At 50.3% G+C, this 16,746-nt stretch overlaps 1 protein-coding gene across 1 annotated transcript; it reads right to left on the bottom strand.

Annotated features, from left to right (window-relative positions):
* Positions 1–5,160: 5,160 nt before the first annotated feature.
* Positions 5,161–15,667, bottom strand: nat8l (N-acetyltransferase 8-like; the record flags this gene model as incomplete). The annotated part of the gene is given in 4 exon segments (XM_084452307.1): positions 5,161–5,469; positions 5,471–5,529; positions 13,815–13,979; positions 15,352–15,667. Coding segments are annotated over 4 exon segments (849 nt in total).
* Between the last annotated feature and the right edge of the window lie 1,079 nt (positions 15,668–16,746).

Genomic DNA, 16,746 nt, shown 5'->3' with positions numbered 1-16,746 from the left:
AAGACAACTGTACAAAGTTGCACCTCTAGAATTAATCAAGTAAAAAAAAAAGTACGCCTCTTATGAATTAAAATACAAAAAGAATCATTGTACAATCACATCTCTTCAGGCCTCTACATATTTAACTCAAGTGGTGATGTTGCCATGCCACGACTGTGATGTGCCACAGTGACTGCCACCACTAGTATACAGTTTTATGGGATATAACATCAATGCAGCATTTCGCGTTAAAATCCTTTTAAGATTGTATCTCGTTGTCGTTTTTTGTGTTTGTTTTGTATTTATTGCTTGATTAAGATGGCACGTGGGCGGGATTTTCCAAATGACACCAGGAAATACAGGCTCTGTGTTGAACACAATGTACTGCAGCCATGGAAAGAAAAACGCAGAAAAACTTTCACCTTTGGCAACTTTCAACCTCCAAAACAAATAGCTGTGGATCATCATAAGTAATACATAGTTTATATGATGTCGTGTACATATGCTTATGATACATACAGTATATGAGCAGAAAGCGGTAGAGTATTAATTTAGGAAATAATAATAAAAAAAAATCCATTACTGTCATAGCAAAACAAGACACGATTGTGCTACAAGTGCTTCTGTGTTCTTGGCACCTGTGGCCTCGGGGAGTGGGTCCTCTTAAAGACCCAGAGAGGAGTGGTTATCATTCCCTCATCAGAGACGCAGAGAGAGAGAAAGAGAGAGAGAGGGAGTCCATGGTGTGGAGTTCTGTGGTAGACCTCCCCCCCCTCACTCCTCATCCCTCGCCGTGTCAGTGGGCCATTCCAATGGCGGCCATCTTCTCTTACAGTTCCAAAATCCATCAGAAGAACGGATGAAATCAGAAACAGAAATTAAAATAGGTTGCTGTAACTCAGACATCGACAGTAGCGATAGCTATTTACACATTCACTCAAAATGTCTAATGTTTCTGGTTTTTCCCTCAATGACAAAAAGACAAACTGATATAGCTGCTTTACTTGTAATGTCTTCATTCTTCCTCTCTCAGAAAATAATATATAAGAAAAGAAACACCTTAAACCTTATAAAGACCTTAAATGTTTGATCACTTTACATTCATCTGCTTTCTCCCCCAAGGCTTCTGAAACTAAACACTCACAGAAATACTTACAGGGTATTACATTTGTGCAGATTTGAAATCGATACTTCATGCAGTGAAATATCTGGATCAAGCACAAAGAACATAGACCCATTTCCATTCTTTTTTTTTTCAAGTGTGAGGGACTGAGATAAAGTTTGAAACCACGTTTTTAAGACTTAAAACTACAGAGGCGGCGTCGGGCTCCGTGACTTGGCCTCGACGTCCGCCTTCAGCAGTGATATCGGGCGTTCGTTTTTGGATCCTGAAAGGAGGCCTTCAGTTCTTAGGCAGCATACATTTTACACGTCCCTACAACCTCAACGCGACGTTCTCCTGCCGACACTTCCAACACTGAAACAACATGGTCCCCGTTTCACAGGAACTAACAAGAGAGAGAAAAAAAAACTCGAGAGAATCTTGGATTGTACGTACGTCAGTGTAACTGCAGCGGAATGGTGTGTAACGAGTCGGCTACACACTAGCGGTTGCATACATGTGGTTGCTCTACATTCCAATAGCGAATATGCTTTACCAGTAGGCTATCATGTGTGGCTGTAGCATTCACCATATAAACACAAGAGTTACGACTCTTCAAATGGGTAGTTGTCATGTCAGTACCATGTCAGTGCAGTTTGTCTTGTATCACTCGCAACAGAAAAACGGGGAGCTTTCATTCAGCTACCTTAAGCCATATGGTTTGGGGTGGGGGGGTATTTCAATCGGTATGTCAAAATGACAGTCTATGGCCTTTGTGAAGGCTTGGACTATTTGACCAGGATTTTCACCGGTAGGTATATGCATAATTTGATGAGCCCAACATCATTTAAGTGGCCAACACAAGCCAAGATGGCGGCAGCAGCAGCCGTGACTCAGGTTTGATAAGACCTCACGTTCTTCCGTTTCTCTTTCCAAACTCGACCCCTAGATCTACGTTCAGCGCACTGATTCAAACCCCCCCGCTATCCAAAACCCGGGCTCTGGATCAGTGGTTCTAGAACCGGCTTCGTTTACATCCGTTCCGACATGTGAGATACGACAGAGTTGGAGGATCGACCTTTTTCGGGGTCAAGAAAGTGAGAGGACAGAGGTCTCTAATTGGTGGGAATTAAAGAGGAAATGGTGTTTGTTTTGTTGCGCCCTCCACATCTATCTCTCTGTTCACATGGCCGAACAAGGGTTGAGGAGGGAGGTGTCATAACACACACAGTGAGAAGCCCTCCTGACAACACTGGACAGAGTCATGTGACATGTGACATCTGGTCTGTAGAATCAGTGGCAGATGACAGCCCTGTCCACCAATCGCAGGCTCTTATAGGCCCCTCACTGTCAATGATTGATATAGCCCCTCCCCCATCAGCAATGCAGAGAACCAATCGGATAGCATTAACACGATTTGTAAAGCAACAATATGAAAAAGAACATTATGATGCATTTCCACGGTTTTACACATGATAACAAGTGTCTCTAATTCATTTGCATTCAAAGACACATTTCATGCAAAAAAAACGGTCCTTTTTTTTTTCTCCAAACAAAGAAACACACAATGTAGTTTATATGTTCATCTAAAAAAGAAGCGTACTATCTTTCTTATTTATATATTTTTTTCACGTAATTGTACTCGTACTAGTTTTAATCAGGGCAGGCACCGTACGCACACACTGGCTACAGAGGCATGCCACACTTGCATTGCTTTTGCATTCGACTGCTGGCCGGCATGATGTCATCGAGGCAGTGCCACTTGTAATGGGTGTGTTTAATCGTCTGCAGCACCTCCGCACGCACGCTCACACACACGCACACTCTCACACACACGAAAACACACACGTGCATCCTCTCCTCCTCATGGCATCGTTTCAGTCCTACGGCTACAAAGGAGCGCCTCACTGCTTTGATGACATCACAGCGTAGCGCCGGGACCGGTGGCGGGTTTAAGGGGGGGAGGGGGTTTTACGAGCTCAAATGGATTCAAAGCAGCACAGCAAGGCTTTGTGGCGCATGCAGATATGGTGTGTGGGGGGGGTCGAGGGAGATGGGGAGGTTCTCGGGGGGGAGGCGGGGGGGGGGGTGTCTGGCCCAGGGTTGCAGTCAGATTTTTGAATGGGGGGGGGGGGGGGGTCAGATCGGGAGGGAAGGTCATGGCAGGGATGAGGATTCATGGTGGTCATCTTTTTTTTTTGTCCACTTGGTTTCATCTATATTAATGTTGTTTTTTTGTCACGTTTTGTTTGTTTAAACTAAGTACGACGCGCGCTGGGCTCCTAGTGTTTGCGGTCGCCTCTCTTTGCTGGGTGAGGGGGGGTGGGGGGGTGGAGGGGGAGAGAGAGGTTACCGTGGGGACAAGGTCTTTTGGGTATCTTAGCTACATGAAGGCCAACTGTATACACATTACACATACACAGAAGGGTACTAATGCCGTTGTTTGATATTCTGTTGTGTCTATAATATTGAAATCTGCTATATTTGTGCTCTGGTGCATATACTTATGTTAAGTACACATATTGCTAATTGTGTTTCTTCCCAATGATGATATAGATTGTGGTTACTTTGTACTTGGAGCAATATCAACACAACACACACTTCAATGTAGTAATGTGTCAATGTTAACAATTATAAAATCTCTTAAACTAGTCTCAATTAAATACCAAACATATTCAAAATGTAAATTTATCTTGATTCAATTAGGAAACAATTGATGAGTACACATAGAAATCAGTAATCTTATATGTTGTATTAGGTAATACTTTACTCATAGCTCAAGAAAAATGCATGTGTGTATTCATGCATCAAAGGCATGATGAAATTAGAAATAGATTAATGCTTAATTAACACTTATTGGAGGCCACTGGAGTAACTTATGTTGACCATAACCCCATCACACACACACTCGCTCACACACACACACACACACACTCACTCACATAAATACTGCCTTGAGATCAGTGTGACATTGCAGCAAGTAAGCTCTAGCCTCCTGTCATCCCAACCAATCAGAGAGCCTCTCGACAATTCCCATGCAGGTTGGACGGGGGGGGGGGGCACAAGATGGAGGGAGGGGGGGTGAGGGGGGTTGAGGGAGGGCGAGGGGTCAGATGACAGGAAGAGGAGGAGGAAATGCCTCGTGTTTGTTTCCTGTCCCCACAGGATGCTCAGGGCATGTCCTCTCCAGCTCTCTCTCTCTCTCTCTCTCTCTCTCTTTACCAGGCGAGAGGAGACTTGCTGTGCTTCAATATGGACTCTTATGCTGCTTTATCTTTGCCCAGCTCTTTTTGGTGTTTGGACCTACTGTAGTAGTCAGAGTGTTGTATACCTCAACCGCCCACTCCTCTCCTCTCTCTCTCTCTCTCTCTCGCTCTCTCTCTCTCTCTCTCTCTCGCTCTCTCTCTCTCTCTCTCTCTCTCTCAAGGGAGCTGCCTCTACCCAATCCCCATCAACACTCTTCTCTCCAGGAATGTCATACTAATTATATGGCTCATCCTTCTCTTCTCGACATCACACAATTCTGGAATTCTGAGGGGGCCTGGGTGGTGGTTGGGGGGGGGGGGCTAGTAGCAGTGGGAGGGGCTGCCTGCGGTAATGGCTACACGGAGAGGGGGGAGGGACAGAGAGAGGACTGGCGGGACAGCTCGGAATTGATCGCGATCACGTGACACGCGGGGACACAAAGGAAATTCTCTGTTGATGATGTCAGTCAGACTGGCATGGTAGAGGTGTGGATGTCAGATAGGGTTTTTGAGGGGGGGGGGGGTGGATTTTACAACCCGATAGGAGGGATAAATAACTAGTGGGGGGGCGGGAGTAAATAAAACACTAAATCCAAAATGTAAAAGGAAGAATACAAAAGAAAAAACAAACCATAAAAAAGTTAGTGGCTTAAGATGAGTAGAAAGAGTAAGAGTGATAGTAAAAGAGGAATAAAGAACTTTAATGATACCAAATAAATAAAGCTGTCAGAGAGGAGGAGCAGACGACTAGAGGGGGGGGCTATAGGGGCGCGGCGGTGGAGGAGGGTCGTTTGCTCCCTCTCTCTCTCTCTCTCTCTCTCTCTCTCCATCCCTTCACTCCTCGCGGAGCTGCAGCCGGTAGCGGTGGTAGCGGATCTGGAAGAACAGCCTCTCCAGCGGCGAGCGGGTGGTTCCGGGCAGCGCGTGGTCCTCGCTCGTCCCTGTCCGCCGGAAGCCCAGGGACTCGTACAGCTTGTGGGCGGCCATCTTGACGGCGGTGGTGCCCAGGACCACGGCGGCGTAGTCGTTGACCACGGCGAACTCCAGCACGCGGCGGCCCAGCGCCTTGGCGATGCCCTTGCCGCGGTAGCGCGCGTCCACCGACATGCGGCGCAGCTCCACGGCGTTGTCGTCCTCGCGGCCCCTGCGCCGCCACGATGCCCACCACCCGACCCTCCAGAACCGCCACCCAGAAACAAGACCCTGAGAGGGGGGGGGGGGAGAGGAGGGGGGAGAGAGAGAGAGAGAGGAGGAGGGAGGGAGAGAGGGGGGGGGGAGAGAGGTAGAGAGAGGAGGAGGGAGGGAGAGAGAGAGAGAGGGGGGGGGAGAGAGGAGGAGGGAGAGAGAGAGAGAGAGGAGGGGGGAGGGAGAGAGGGGGGGTAGAGGTAGAGAGAGGAGGAGGGAGGGAGAGAGAGAGGGGGGGAGAGAGAGAGAGAGAGAGGAGGGGGGAGAGGGGGGGGTAGAGGTAGAGAGAGGAGGAGGGAGGGAGAGAGAGAGAGGGGGGGAGAGAGAGAGAGGAGGGGGGAGAGAGGGGGGGGTAGAGGTAGAGAGAGGAGGAGGGAGGGAGAGAGAGGAGGGGGGAGAGAGGGGGAGGGAGGGAGAGAGAGAGAGAGAGGGGGGGTAGAGGTAGAGAGAGGGAGAAAGGGAGAGAAAGAGAGGGAGGGAGAGAGAAAGGGGGGGAGAGAGGGGGTAGAGGTAGAGAGAGCGAGAAAGAGGGAGAGAGAGAGGGACCAGAGAAAGAGACAGACAGAGGGAGGGAGAAAGAGAGAGGGGGGTAGAGGTAGAGAAAGAGGGACAGAGAGGGAGGGGGGAGAGAGAAAGGGACAGAGAGAGAGAGTGGGGAGGAGAGAGAGAGAGGGGGGTAAGACTCTGTCACCCCCAAACACACATTCACACACATGCACACGCTCAACAACACCCCCATATGGACCTAGTTAAGCTCACAGTCATCCCCCAACAGTTACCCTCCTCTCTCTCTCTCACACACACACACACACACCATCACAGCTTGTAATGTAAAACCCAGAGGCGACCTCAGTTGACCCTATAGGGTGGAGGCCAGAGGTGGTGTGTGTGCGTTGCCCTTGGCCCCCTCAACTCGCGCCCCCGCGGCTCACTGAGACGCCATTGTCAGACCTCAGAGGCCCAGTAGATCACATGAACGACCCCCCCCCCCCTCCGACAGCAGTGACCAGACAGACCCCGACGGCAACCTACAGCGCTGTTAACCCCTTCATCGCTCGCACGCCACGCCAAGACATGGCCACCAATGACCGGGATAGCACTACTAATACTACCACTATCACTCAGGCCGACGAATTGTCATGTTTCTTTCTAACTGTTGACGTGAGCGGTTGAGGTACAGTGGAAGTCGGTTTGTGTGTGTGTGTGTGTGATGTGCGGTATGCATCAAGATCAGCGTGAGCACCGCTGGCGAGGGCGTCCACCGGAAATCGCACAACGCTCGGTAGCGCTCATGTTAGGATGAGCACAGCGCCGCCGGACACACCTATACGATATCATTCCAATTCAAGATTTCAGTACATCTATTAATCTGCATCGGAAACAGTGAAGAATCAGACCTGTATTAGATTTTATTAAGCTTTCATCTGTGACAGGATTAGTATATATATATATATAAGTGTGTGTGTGTCCCTTTACTTTCTGTGAAGCACATTGTGTTGCCTCTGTGTATGAAATGTGCTATTTAAATAAAGTTTGATTTGATTTAACCATGACTGAATCATTTTCCGTGACCGAATCACTTCACTACTCACGGTCCGACTGGCAGAAATAAAAAACTGTTCCTCTGCTCATACTCCCCAACACACACACACACACATTTTCAGTCCCGCGCTAACACACACATCCATGCGCACAGATCACATATAATCACACACATTCTCGCTCTCACACATATGCACATTACGTCACACAACCCGACAGGCACACACACACACACACCCGTGGTGGTGATATTATCATAATGTGTTATGCCCGGTTCAGTGTCGTGAGCGATTTGGGGGCGGGGCTCTGTGTGGGGAATTAGGCTTCCGCCCCCGGGCTTCTCCTGCGGGGATAACAAACATCATCCGCAGGGTCGCCGCGGCAACCACCAACGTGTGCAGCCGGAACACCGGCAAGACGCATCATCTCCACAGGTGGAGGGAGGGACGGAAGAAAGGACGAGGAGGAGGGTTGGGGGGGAGAGAGGGGGAGGAGGAGGGTTGGGTTGGGGGAGAGAGAGGAGGAGGAGGGGTGGGTTGGGTTGGGGGAGAGAGGAGGAGGAGGGGTGGGTTGGGGGAGAGAGAGGGGGAGGAGGTGGAGAGGAGGAGGGGTGGGTTGGGGGAGAGAGAGAGGAGGAGGAGGGGTGGGTTGGGGGAGAGAGAGGGGGAGGAGGAGAAGGGGTAGGTTGGGGGAGAGATGAGGGGGAGGAAGGAGGGTTGGGTTGGGGGGGAGAGAGAGGGGGAGTAGGGTGGAGAGGAGGAGGGGTTGGGGGAGAGAGGAGGAGGAGGGGTGGGTTGAGGGAGAGAGAGGAGGAGGAGGGGTGGGTTGGGGGAGGAGGAGGGGTTGAGGGAGAGAGAGGAGGAGGAGGGGTGGGTTGCGAAGAGAGAGGGGGAGGAGGAGGTGGAGAGGAGGAGGAGTGGGTTGGGGGAGAGAGGGGGAGGAGGAGGGGTTGAGGGAGAGAGAGGAGGAGGAGGGGTGGGTTGCAGGAGAGAGAGGGGGAGGAGGTGGAGAGGAGGAGGGGTGGGTTGGGGGAGAGAGAACCTGGTTTCTGTGAGGGGTTTAAAAACTGCTTATGTGACGGGTGAGGTGAATTCACAATGACGTTTCAGCATTGGAACGGCCGCGCCTGCATTTCCGACATTATGTCCGGCGGAGTGTGTGACCGGTTCTTAACCAATGGCTGCTCCTGCCTCTGGCCACATGGCAGGTTCACTCCCTTCCTTGACAAAGAGAGACAGGTCTGCAGTTCCTGTGTCCCTGGGGGTGGTGTGTGTGTGTGTGTGTGTGTGTGTGTGTGTGTGTGTGTGTGTGTGTGTGTGTGTGTGTGTGTGTGTGTGTGTGTGTGTGTGTGTGACCATCTGTCAGAGCAGAACCTGTGCCAGCAATCGGGACAGAACACACAAAACCACCACTCGAAAAAATCAAATAATCAATTTAATGGAGCTCTAACGTAAATAAATCACCCCCTTAAAACTGAGCAGACGCAGTGGGCTGCACAGGTAGCCTACAGTTGAGTTCAGTCCCGGGCTTCTGTGGGACAGAATGATAGCCTGGTATGACCATCCCGATCTCGCGAGCTCACTGCTTCGCTCCGCAATATCAGAACGTGATCTCGCGAGAACGGGATGGTCGTACCAGACTATCAGAATGACGGTTCCGCCTGTCTGACAGACGGGTTAAGACGAGTCAGAATACGGTGTGTCTCGGGACCGCTAGCGTCAGCGAACTGTCCGAAAACGATGGCTTTCCGTGACATTTTTGTATGAAAATATTGTTAAGGAGGAGATTCGGGAGGGGAATAATGATGAGGAGATCGAGGCTGACGCTGCAGCAGATGTTGATCCAGTCTGCAGCTCAGCCCGAGAGAGCAGAGCTTCAGTACAGGGTTGAAGAAGCTGAATGAATAGTCTATACATGCGGCAACTGTGATTAACTACAATTAGTCTATTAAGGAGCTAAAATTAGATTTAGAAGCGTAACGTCAGCAAAATTTGTTATTTGTGATGCCAGCCAATTTTTTTTCTTTTGCAAAACTGAAACTCCCCTCGGGGCTAAGCAAGTCCCTGATGTCTTTGAATGCTTGTGTATGTGTGTGTGTGAGTGTGTGTGTGTGTGTGTGTGCGGAAAAGAAACAACACACCATTTCTTTTTGAAGTGAAGAGATTCTACAGATCTCAGAGGGACGGGGTACACACACACACTCACACACACACACACACACCCTTCTACTGTGTGTGAGCGAGGGGGGGGGGGGGGGTGAGCTCTTCTGAGCACAGAGAGAGAGAGAGAGAAAGAGAGAGAGAGATCAGAGGACAGTCATTTGTCACCCTCAGCCTGGAGGGTGTGGTGGAGGTTGCCGTAGCGATGTTCTGAAGGGAGAGGGACTGCTAAACTGAGCCAAGATGGCGGATGGGGGGTGGGGGGGTTGAAGGTTGAGAAACAAATCTTTAGGCTTGGAGGGAGTCATTCGTACTGGTCTCCTCGTAAGAATTTCATCAGCAAGTCACTTTTTTTTCTGGCATATTACAGCAATACAGTACTCTATCTCTCTCTCTCTATCTCTCTATCTCTATCTCTCTATCTCTCTCTCTATCTCTCTCTCTGTCATGGAGCTTAACATGATTGCTGTCTTTCCTGTCAGTTGAAACCCAGCAGGCTAATTCTGTTGAGAAGCGTTGAGTCTAGACATAACCCAGACCATGGCGGGGGACTGTCTAGGCAAACGCCTCCCTTAGCACTGTGTGTGTGTGTGTGTGTGTGTGTGCGTGTGTGTGTGTGTGTGTGTGTGTGTGTGTGTGTGTGTGTGCTTATTCAAAAGCTTATAAGTGGTCTGCTCAGCGTGTATAGTGTGAGTTCAAGCTCATGGCAGGCGTTACCAAAGCTTGTTGCGTGCACGTTAGTGAACGCGTGCACGTTAGGCCTTTGTGTGTCCGCGTGGGGATTGCGCAACAATGCTCTTGTGCATTTCCTAATAAGTGATTCTTGATGTGTGATTCCTGGTGTGAAGGTCCTGCAGCATTGTGTTGGTGCGTGAAGTGATATCATGTGATACCTGCTGTGTCGCCCCCTCCCCCACCCTCCCACTCAAAGACCCCTCCCCAGGAGCAGAGTGCATGCTGGAGTATGGATCTGCCTGTCATGAGAACACATCAGCGTCCCCCCCTGTCAACTCACCTGACTAATCGGAGCAGGAGCAAGAGATCAGCAACACACACACACACACACACACACACACATACATACATAGGCCTGATCTGTACACATGCACACACACACACAATGCACACGCATGTAGGCGCACACACACATAGCAAACATAAGATATATATGAAATATTCATACACGTGCGCGATGCGCACGCATGTAGGCGCACACACACATCAAACATAAGATATGAAATATTCATACACACGCATACATTTAGAATTTTTACTTGAGTGAATCGATGTTCTGACATGTACGTTGCAGCTACACACACACACACACACACACACACACACACACACAGTGATGGCTTTAAAACGAATAGCACCGAGCCTATGCTGCAACCCCCCATCATGATTAATGTCTGTGAGGTAATGGAGCACACATACAGGGTTAGTGTGTGTGTGTGTGTGTGTGTGTGTGTATGAGAGAGAGCCTGTGTGTGTGTGTGTGTGTGTGTGTGTCACACAGCCTGGGAGGAGTCATGAGGATCCTGAGAGCTACCACTGTGTGTGTGTGCGCGTGTGCGTGTGTGTCACAGAGGCTACGACAAGGATCCTACACCTACCCCCTACCAGATCACCTCCATAGATTCCCCCCCCTGACCACGAGAGAGAGACCCCCTGTCTGAGAGAGACCCCCGTCTGAGAGAGACCCCCGTCTGACCGAGGAGGGCCGGGAGGGCCCACCAGCGCCTCTGCTAACGGCGTTGACGTTAATGTCGCTGTCATCTTCGCCCTCTCCCTGCGCTAGTTCATTCTTCTTCTAGTATCGATTCACGGTGTTTTGTGACGGGCCGATGGCGACAGCGCCTACTGCGCTACACTTCCGCCGACTCGTTCCTCAGCGAATGAGCTTGCGCCGTGCGGCGAGAGAGGCGGGGTCAGAGGAGGAAGTGCGGCTGTGCGCTTCCTGTGGGCTCGGGGCTGAAGTGAAACGTCAGGCCCTCCTTCTCTCCTTCCTCTATATCTCTCTTCCTCGTCTCTCTTCCTTGTCTCTCTCTCTTCCTCGTCTCTCTCTCTCTCTCGTCTCTCTCTTCCTCATCTCTCTCTCTCTCGTCTCTCTCTTCCTCATCTCTCTCTCTCTCTTCTCTCTCTCCCTCTTAAGGTGACAAACAAGGGATGGAGGGAGAGGGAGGAAGGGAGGGAGGAAGGGAGGGAGGAAGAGAGGGAGGAAGAGAGAGGGCCACATTAATTTAGTATTTCTGGAGGTGATTCAGCTGACGGGCATGAGGGCTCCCCTGGGAGACCCCTTTTGTCTACCCAGCAACCCTTATTACCACACACACACACACACACACACACACACACACTGTGTCAAATATAGCCTTGTTGAGGTGCAAACCCTTCCCCCATATGCCCATGCAATGCTCCCATTTTCGATCTCTCTCTCTCTTTCTCTCTCTCTCTCTCTTCCTCTCCTTCAGCAGAGTTATAATAAGCAGCAGGTACCGTTGGAGGTACAGTAGCTAGCCGGCAGTCTCCCCTCTCTCTCTCCCTCTCTTCCTCTCTCTCTCCCTCTCTTCCTCTCTCTCTCTCCCTCTCTTCCTCTCTCTCTCTCCCTCTCTTCCTCTCTCTCTCCCTCTCTTCCTCTCTCTCTCTCTCCTCTCTTCCTCTCTCTCTCTCTCTCTCTCTCTCCCTCTCTTCCTCTCTCTCTCTCTTCCTCTCTCTCTCTCCCTCTCTTCCTCTCTCTCTCTCCCTCTCTCTCTCTCCCTCTCTTCCTCTCTCTCTCTCCCTCTCTTCCTCTCCCTCTCTCTCTCTCCCTCTCTCTCTCTCTCTCTCTCTCTCTCTCCCTCTCTTCCTCTCTCTCTCCCTCTCTTCCTCTCTCTCTCTCCATGCCTTCTGGAAAAGAGTGCGCTCACACACTCACGTGTGTCTGCAGGGAGGAGAGAGAGAGAGGAGAGAGAGGAGAGAGGAGAGAGAGGAGAGAGAGAGAGGAGAGAGAGAAGGAGAGAGGAGAGAGAGGCTAGCCTCCAGGTGACCTCTCCCGTCTAGACATGCAGGCCCCTGTGTGGGACTGGCCTTGACCTGGACACACACTCTCTCTCTCTCTCTCTCTCTCTCTCTTTCTATCTGTCCCTCTCTTTCTTCATACTCTTGAGTGATTGTTCCCCACTGAATGTGCTGTAGATTAACATAACTGTGCAAGATGTAGTCGTGTGTGTGTGTGTGTGTGTGTGTGTGTGTGTGTGTGTGGGGGGGGGGGGGGGGGCTATCTAGTGATTTATCAGTTGATTGATTGGTTGATTGATTGGTTCGCTGATAAAACCGTGAGTGTTTATTGGTGGATTGTGTCAGAGGAATGCCACATCCCAACTCTTGTTTGAATGAAAGCTCACAGCCCCTCCCCTTTTGTCATAAAATGCCTGCTTAAGCCCCCCCACCCACTGGTCTCTTTTGTCCCTGTGCAAACACACGCGCGCACACACACACACACACACACACACACCTTTAAACAGAACATTGGACTGAGATGACAGCTGGTCTTCAGTGACAGGGGAACGAGTGATTACAGAGTGGACACACACACACACACACACACACAGAGGAAATAAGGGTATTGATCGGTCAGCTCCTGTCCCCGTTTCCCTGTCCCCGTGTCCCTGTCCCTGTCCTGGGCTAGCTGGGGCTTGTGGACGCTAACGCGGTCTGCTCATCTGCTGCAATGGTGTTCAGTCTCCCTGGTGTCTGAACAGCTCGCCTGCCTCGACTCACACACACACACACACACACACACACACACACACATTATACACTCTCCATATGTCTCTCTTAAACACAAGCACTGCTTTTCTTCCCAATCATACACACAGACCCCGCTCCCTCCCCCAACACACACACACACACACACTCTGACGAACACGTCGACAACACCTATCTATCTACCGGCTCCGTGGTGCAGCCCGAGTGTGTCTGTGTCCTCGAGCCCGTTCTGTCCGCGCCGTCGTAATCATGACCGTTCTCTGAGGGCAGTGGAGCCCGACCCGGCCCGCGCGGAAATAACGACCGGCTGGCGTGACGGCGGTGCCGACGGCGTGCGGACACCGGATTACCGGCGTGACAAAACTAAGGTGAAGAGAAACAAGGGACGATTCACTAGGCTTAGCGCACACCTGCCGGGCATCACCCGAGGCTAGCTTCCTGGGAGAACACACCACCCCCTAAGATGCTACCGTGTGTGTGTGTGTGTGTGTGTGTGGTTGGACCTATCGTGTTCCCAGGTCGCTTCATGTTTTGGATCATGGCAAGGTGATTGATTTTTCTAATTAGGGACTGTAATTGGGGAAACAGAGCCTGTCGTGGTTGTGCACTGCAGAGGGAGTGTCAGTATCAGCAGTTTTCCTCCAGCTAATCAATACCCCCCCCCCCCCCACACACACACCCCCATTAACCAATCAGAGCGTAGAGGGCCGCCTTGCATATCTGATCAGAGCAGTGGCTCTAGAGGCTACTAAACGCCCCCTGTTGACAAAGAGAACGCGCATTCCTCTCTACAGCTGGGGTTGCGTTCCCTCCCTCCGGTGTCATAGGGCTGCTGGCCCCCGATCGGCCCCTTACCTGCGGGTTTCATGTAATACGCCTCGATGTCGGCCATGTCCGTGTGGAGCGCGCAGTCCAGATAGCTGAGGATAACTTTCCTGCTGTAGAAGTAGCGCGCGGCCATGAGAATGAACGGCGTGCAGCTGGTCAGCGCGAGGGATTTGGTCACAACAAAGCACATGACTATGGAGATAAGGAAGAAAAATAAACGACACCTGTCAGAAAAGAGAATCAAATGTTGATTTGGGGCGGAATTTACCAGAGTTAACAGAGCAGTGACATTAAATAGGCAACACATCGTGCATGATCAGTTGGTGTCAGTAGTTACTTTGCAGGCTAAAACGGTCAGAGGAATCAGTCAGTCAGAGGAATCAGTTACGTCCTGCGTCTGGCAGTTGATTCGTTGGGCCTATACACAAACCTACCACTAAATACCCCAAACCTTCGATTCACTCTACCAAACCCAATACAGAGAATATTGAACTTTTACAGGTGCTGTCACACGGGGGCGACCGAGAGAAGCTTAGACAGCATCGTCTGCGCAGCATTGCGTGTTTCTGACTCGCAATAATCTTGTACCCCGTTGCACCACGACGTGGCGTGATCTCCTGCTCCTTGTCAACATTGCAAGTCTGCAGAATTGACCGTAGGTAGTCTACGTGGTAGTCGGCTCTAATTAGCACCTTGTCAAGGTTTCTGATCATTGCGGTAGGCTACCTATCAAAAGCAAAACAGGGATGTGCCTCCACATGGGTGTGTGTGAGTGGTTTTACCTGAACAGTGACTTACCATGAGCTATTAGCATTATTACCGTGAGCATTAGCCTACAGATGCAAGTGTCGTTTTGAAAGGATGCACATCGAGATAGCAAATGGTAAAAATGAATAGGCCTACAATTCAATCCATTTCGATTTGGGAATCCTCGCGCTTTTATGCATACTTTCAATGCTTGTTAATTCACAGGGGTACCATCTATACTTGAAGCATATCAAAGCGAGGATGATATATTTGTAACAAATAAGTCTGCGTTGAGGTGATGAACAAAGCCGGGCGCATCCCCTCCCATGCTGAGCCGGAGAGCGTGCACCGTCAGTGTGTGATGGGATGGGACCCGGTACGCACGCGCGCGCACACACATACACAAATACACGCACTACGGGCCAGTCCCTCAATTTCATTCATTCATTCATGCGTCCAAGCCCCGCATCGTATCTGTAGACAGCAGGCCCGCTGGCTATGCATGCTGCATGCGCTTCTGCCCATGTCTTTGTGTTGCAGGAGGCACGTGCCGGTTTTGAGAAACACAGGGCAACGAATTATATATACATTGATGACTTAATGTGTTAATATAATTAAATGCAATACATTTAATAAATTACGATATAGCCTATTGTTTAATGTGTTAGGACGAGTAGGCAGATCCATTTGTAAGGGACCAATACCCTAGTATAAATTAATGATCAAACCAATATGTTTCAATGCGTGACAACCTCAACCGAAAAAATTAGTCTATCCTAAAATTGTTGTATTGTGGGGATTAAGTTAGCCTACTCACGTGTCAGAAGGGCGTATAAGAGCTGGGTTTGAGTTTGTTGCTTCAGACCCCGGAATGCGGTATTGGGGATCCTCTCCATGATCCCCTCATAAAAGATGCGCCGCACTTCCCCGTGGTCCGCGCGCTCGAACTCGCGGATAAAAACCCGATCTTTCCTCACATCCTTCTCCTCGTGAGGGTTTAGGGACGGCGTGGAAGAAGTCCACATCTGCGATGAGGAAACAATAATTGAATCTTTTTTGGTCCCGTGTATGGCATCGTGTTCGTCCGCAACAATTTTAGTCTCGCAAACCATTTTTGGAGACGAACAATGCATGCAACTGGCCTCAAAAAAACAACTGAACTTGGAAAGAATAAAGAAATGTGTGAGGGGGGGGGGTGGTGATGCGTTTTAAATTGTGAAAGAAAAAATACGGGTGTTCTGCTGCAACCCTGAGCGTTTATCACGACCAAGGCTTGCCGGCGTATTTCAACCACTTTATATAATGCGACAGAACGGCATGATTCAGATTCAGGGGTTGGGATGGTCCACGCACGGCAGGGATTGGCTGTGCCGCTCCGCTGCGTGACGCTGATTGGTCGAGGGCGTCACATAGAGACCCTCCGTCGGATGGATTCTATAAACCTGAACATTCTCCTGGACCGGCGAAATTCCACACATGTGTGTTTGGTTTTTTTTGGGGGGGAGCGGCTTGTGTGTGTAGCCTCCAACGGCTGTTTATAAACAGAAAGCCTAGCCTATATCCTTCTCTTTAAACGCGTCAGAGTACCTGAGCCTCCCACCAGAGTATGAAATCAGTGCTCTTGCGTGACAAAGGCTGCTGCGTCAGTACATTGTCTGGTTTGGGCGCGTGGGGCTGTATTACAGCGAGGAATTATTATGTTCGGGTTGTTTTTGTTTTTTTGGGGGGGGGGGGGTAGGCTTTACTAAAGGTTGTCCCACGGGTAGCCTACTTCGCTTGGTTCGACCCCCCCTCCCGGTGTGTTGAGTGACAGCCCTACTGCACTGCAGTGCTCCCTCCCCGGCTTCCCTCGCGCCTCATCCATCCTCCTCCTTCGTCATCCTTCAGGAGGAATCTCGAGCTGCTCACGAGAACGCGGAGCAGAGCTACAGATATAGATCTCTCCTCCTCAACCCCTTTCAACGATAGATCTGTCCTCCTCAACCCTTCAACGATAGATCTGTCCTCCTCAACCCTTCAACGATAGATCTGTCCTCCTCAACCCTTCAACGATAGATCTGTCCTCCTCAACCCTTCAACGATAGATCTGTCCTCCTCAACCCTTCAACGAAGCCCTGCATCAAGTGATCTGCATCAAGCTGTCGTTGAGGTTTACATAGCCTATTCCTGCAATATGAGACAGACTGACGAAGACCAAACTATATCATTTAAT

This window comes from Borostomias antarcticus (assembly GCF_949987555.1).
Source record: "Borostomias antarcticus genome assembly, chromosome: 17".
In the NCBI taxonomy this organism is placed as follows: domain Eukaryota; kingdom Metazoa; phylum Chordata; class Actinopteri; order Stomiiformes; family Stomiidae; genus Borostomias; species Borostomias antarcticus.
Note: the sequence above shows the minus strand (reverse complement) of the source record. Positions and strands in the feature narration are given on the sequence as shown.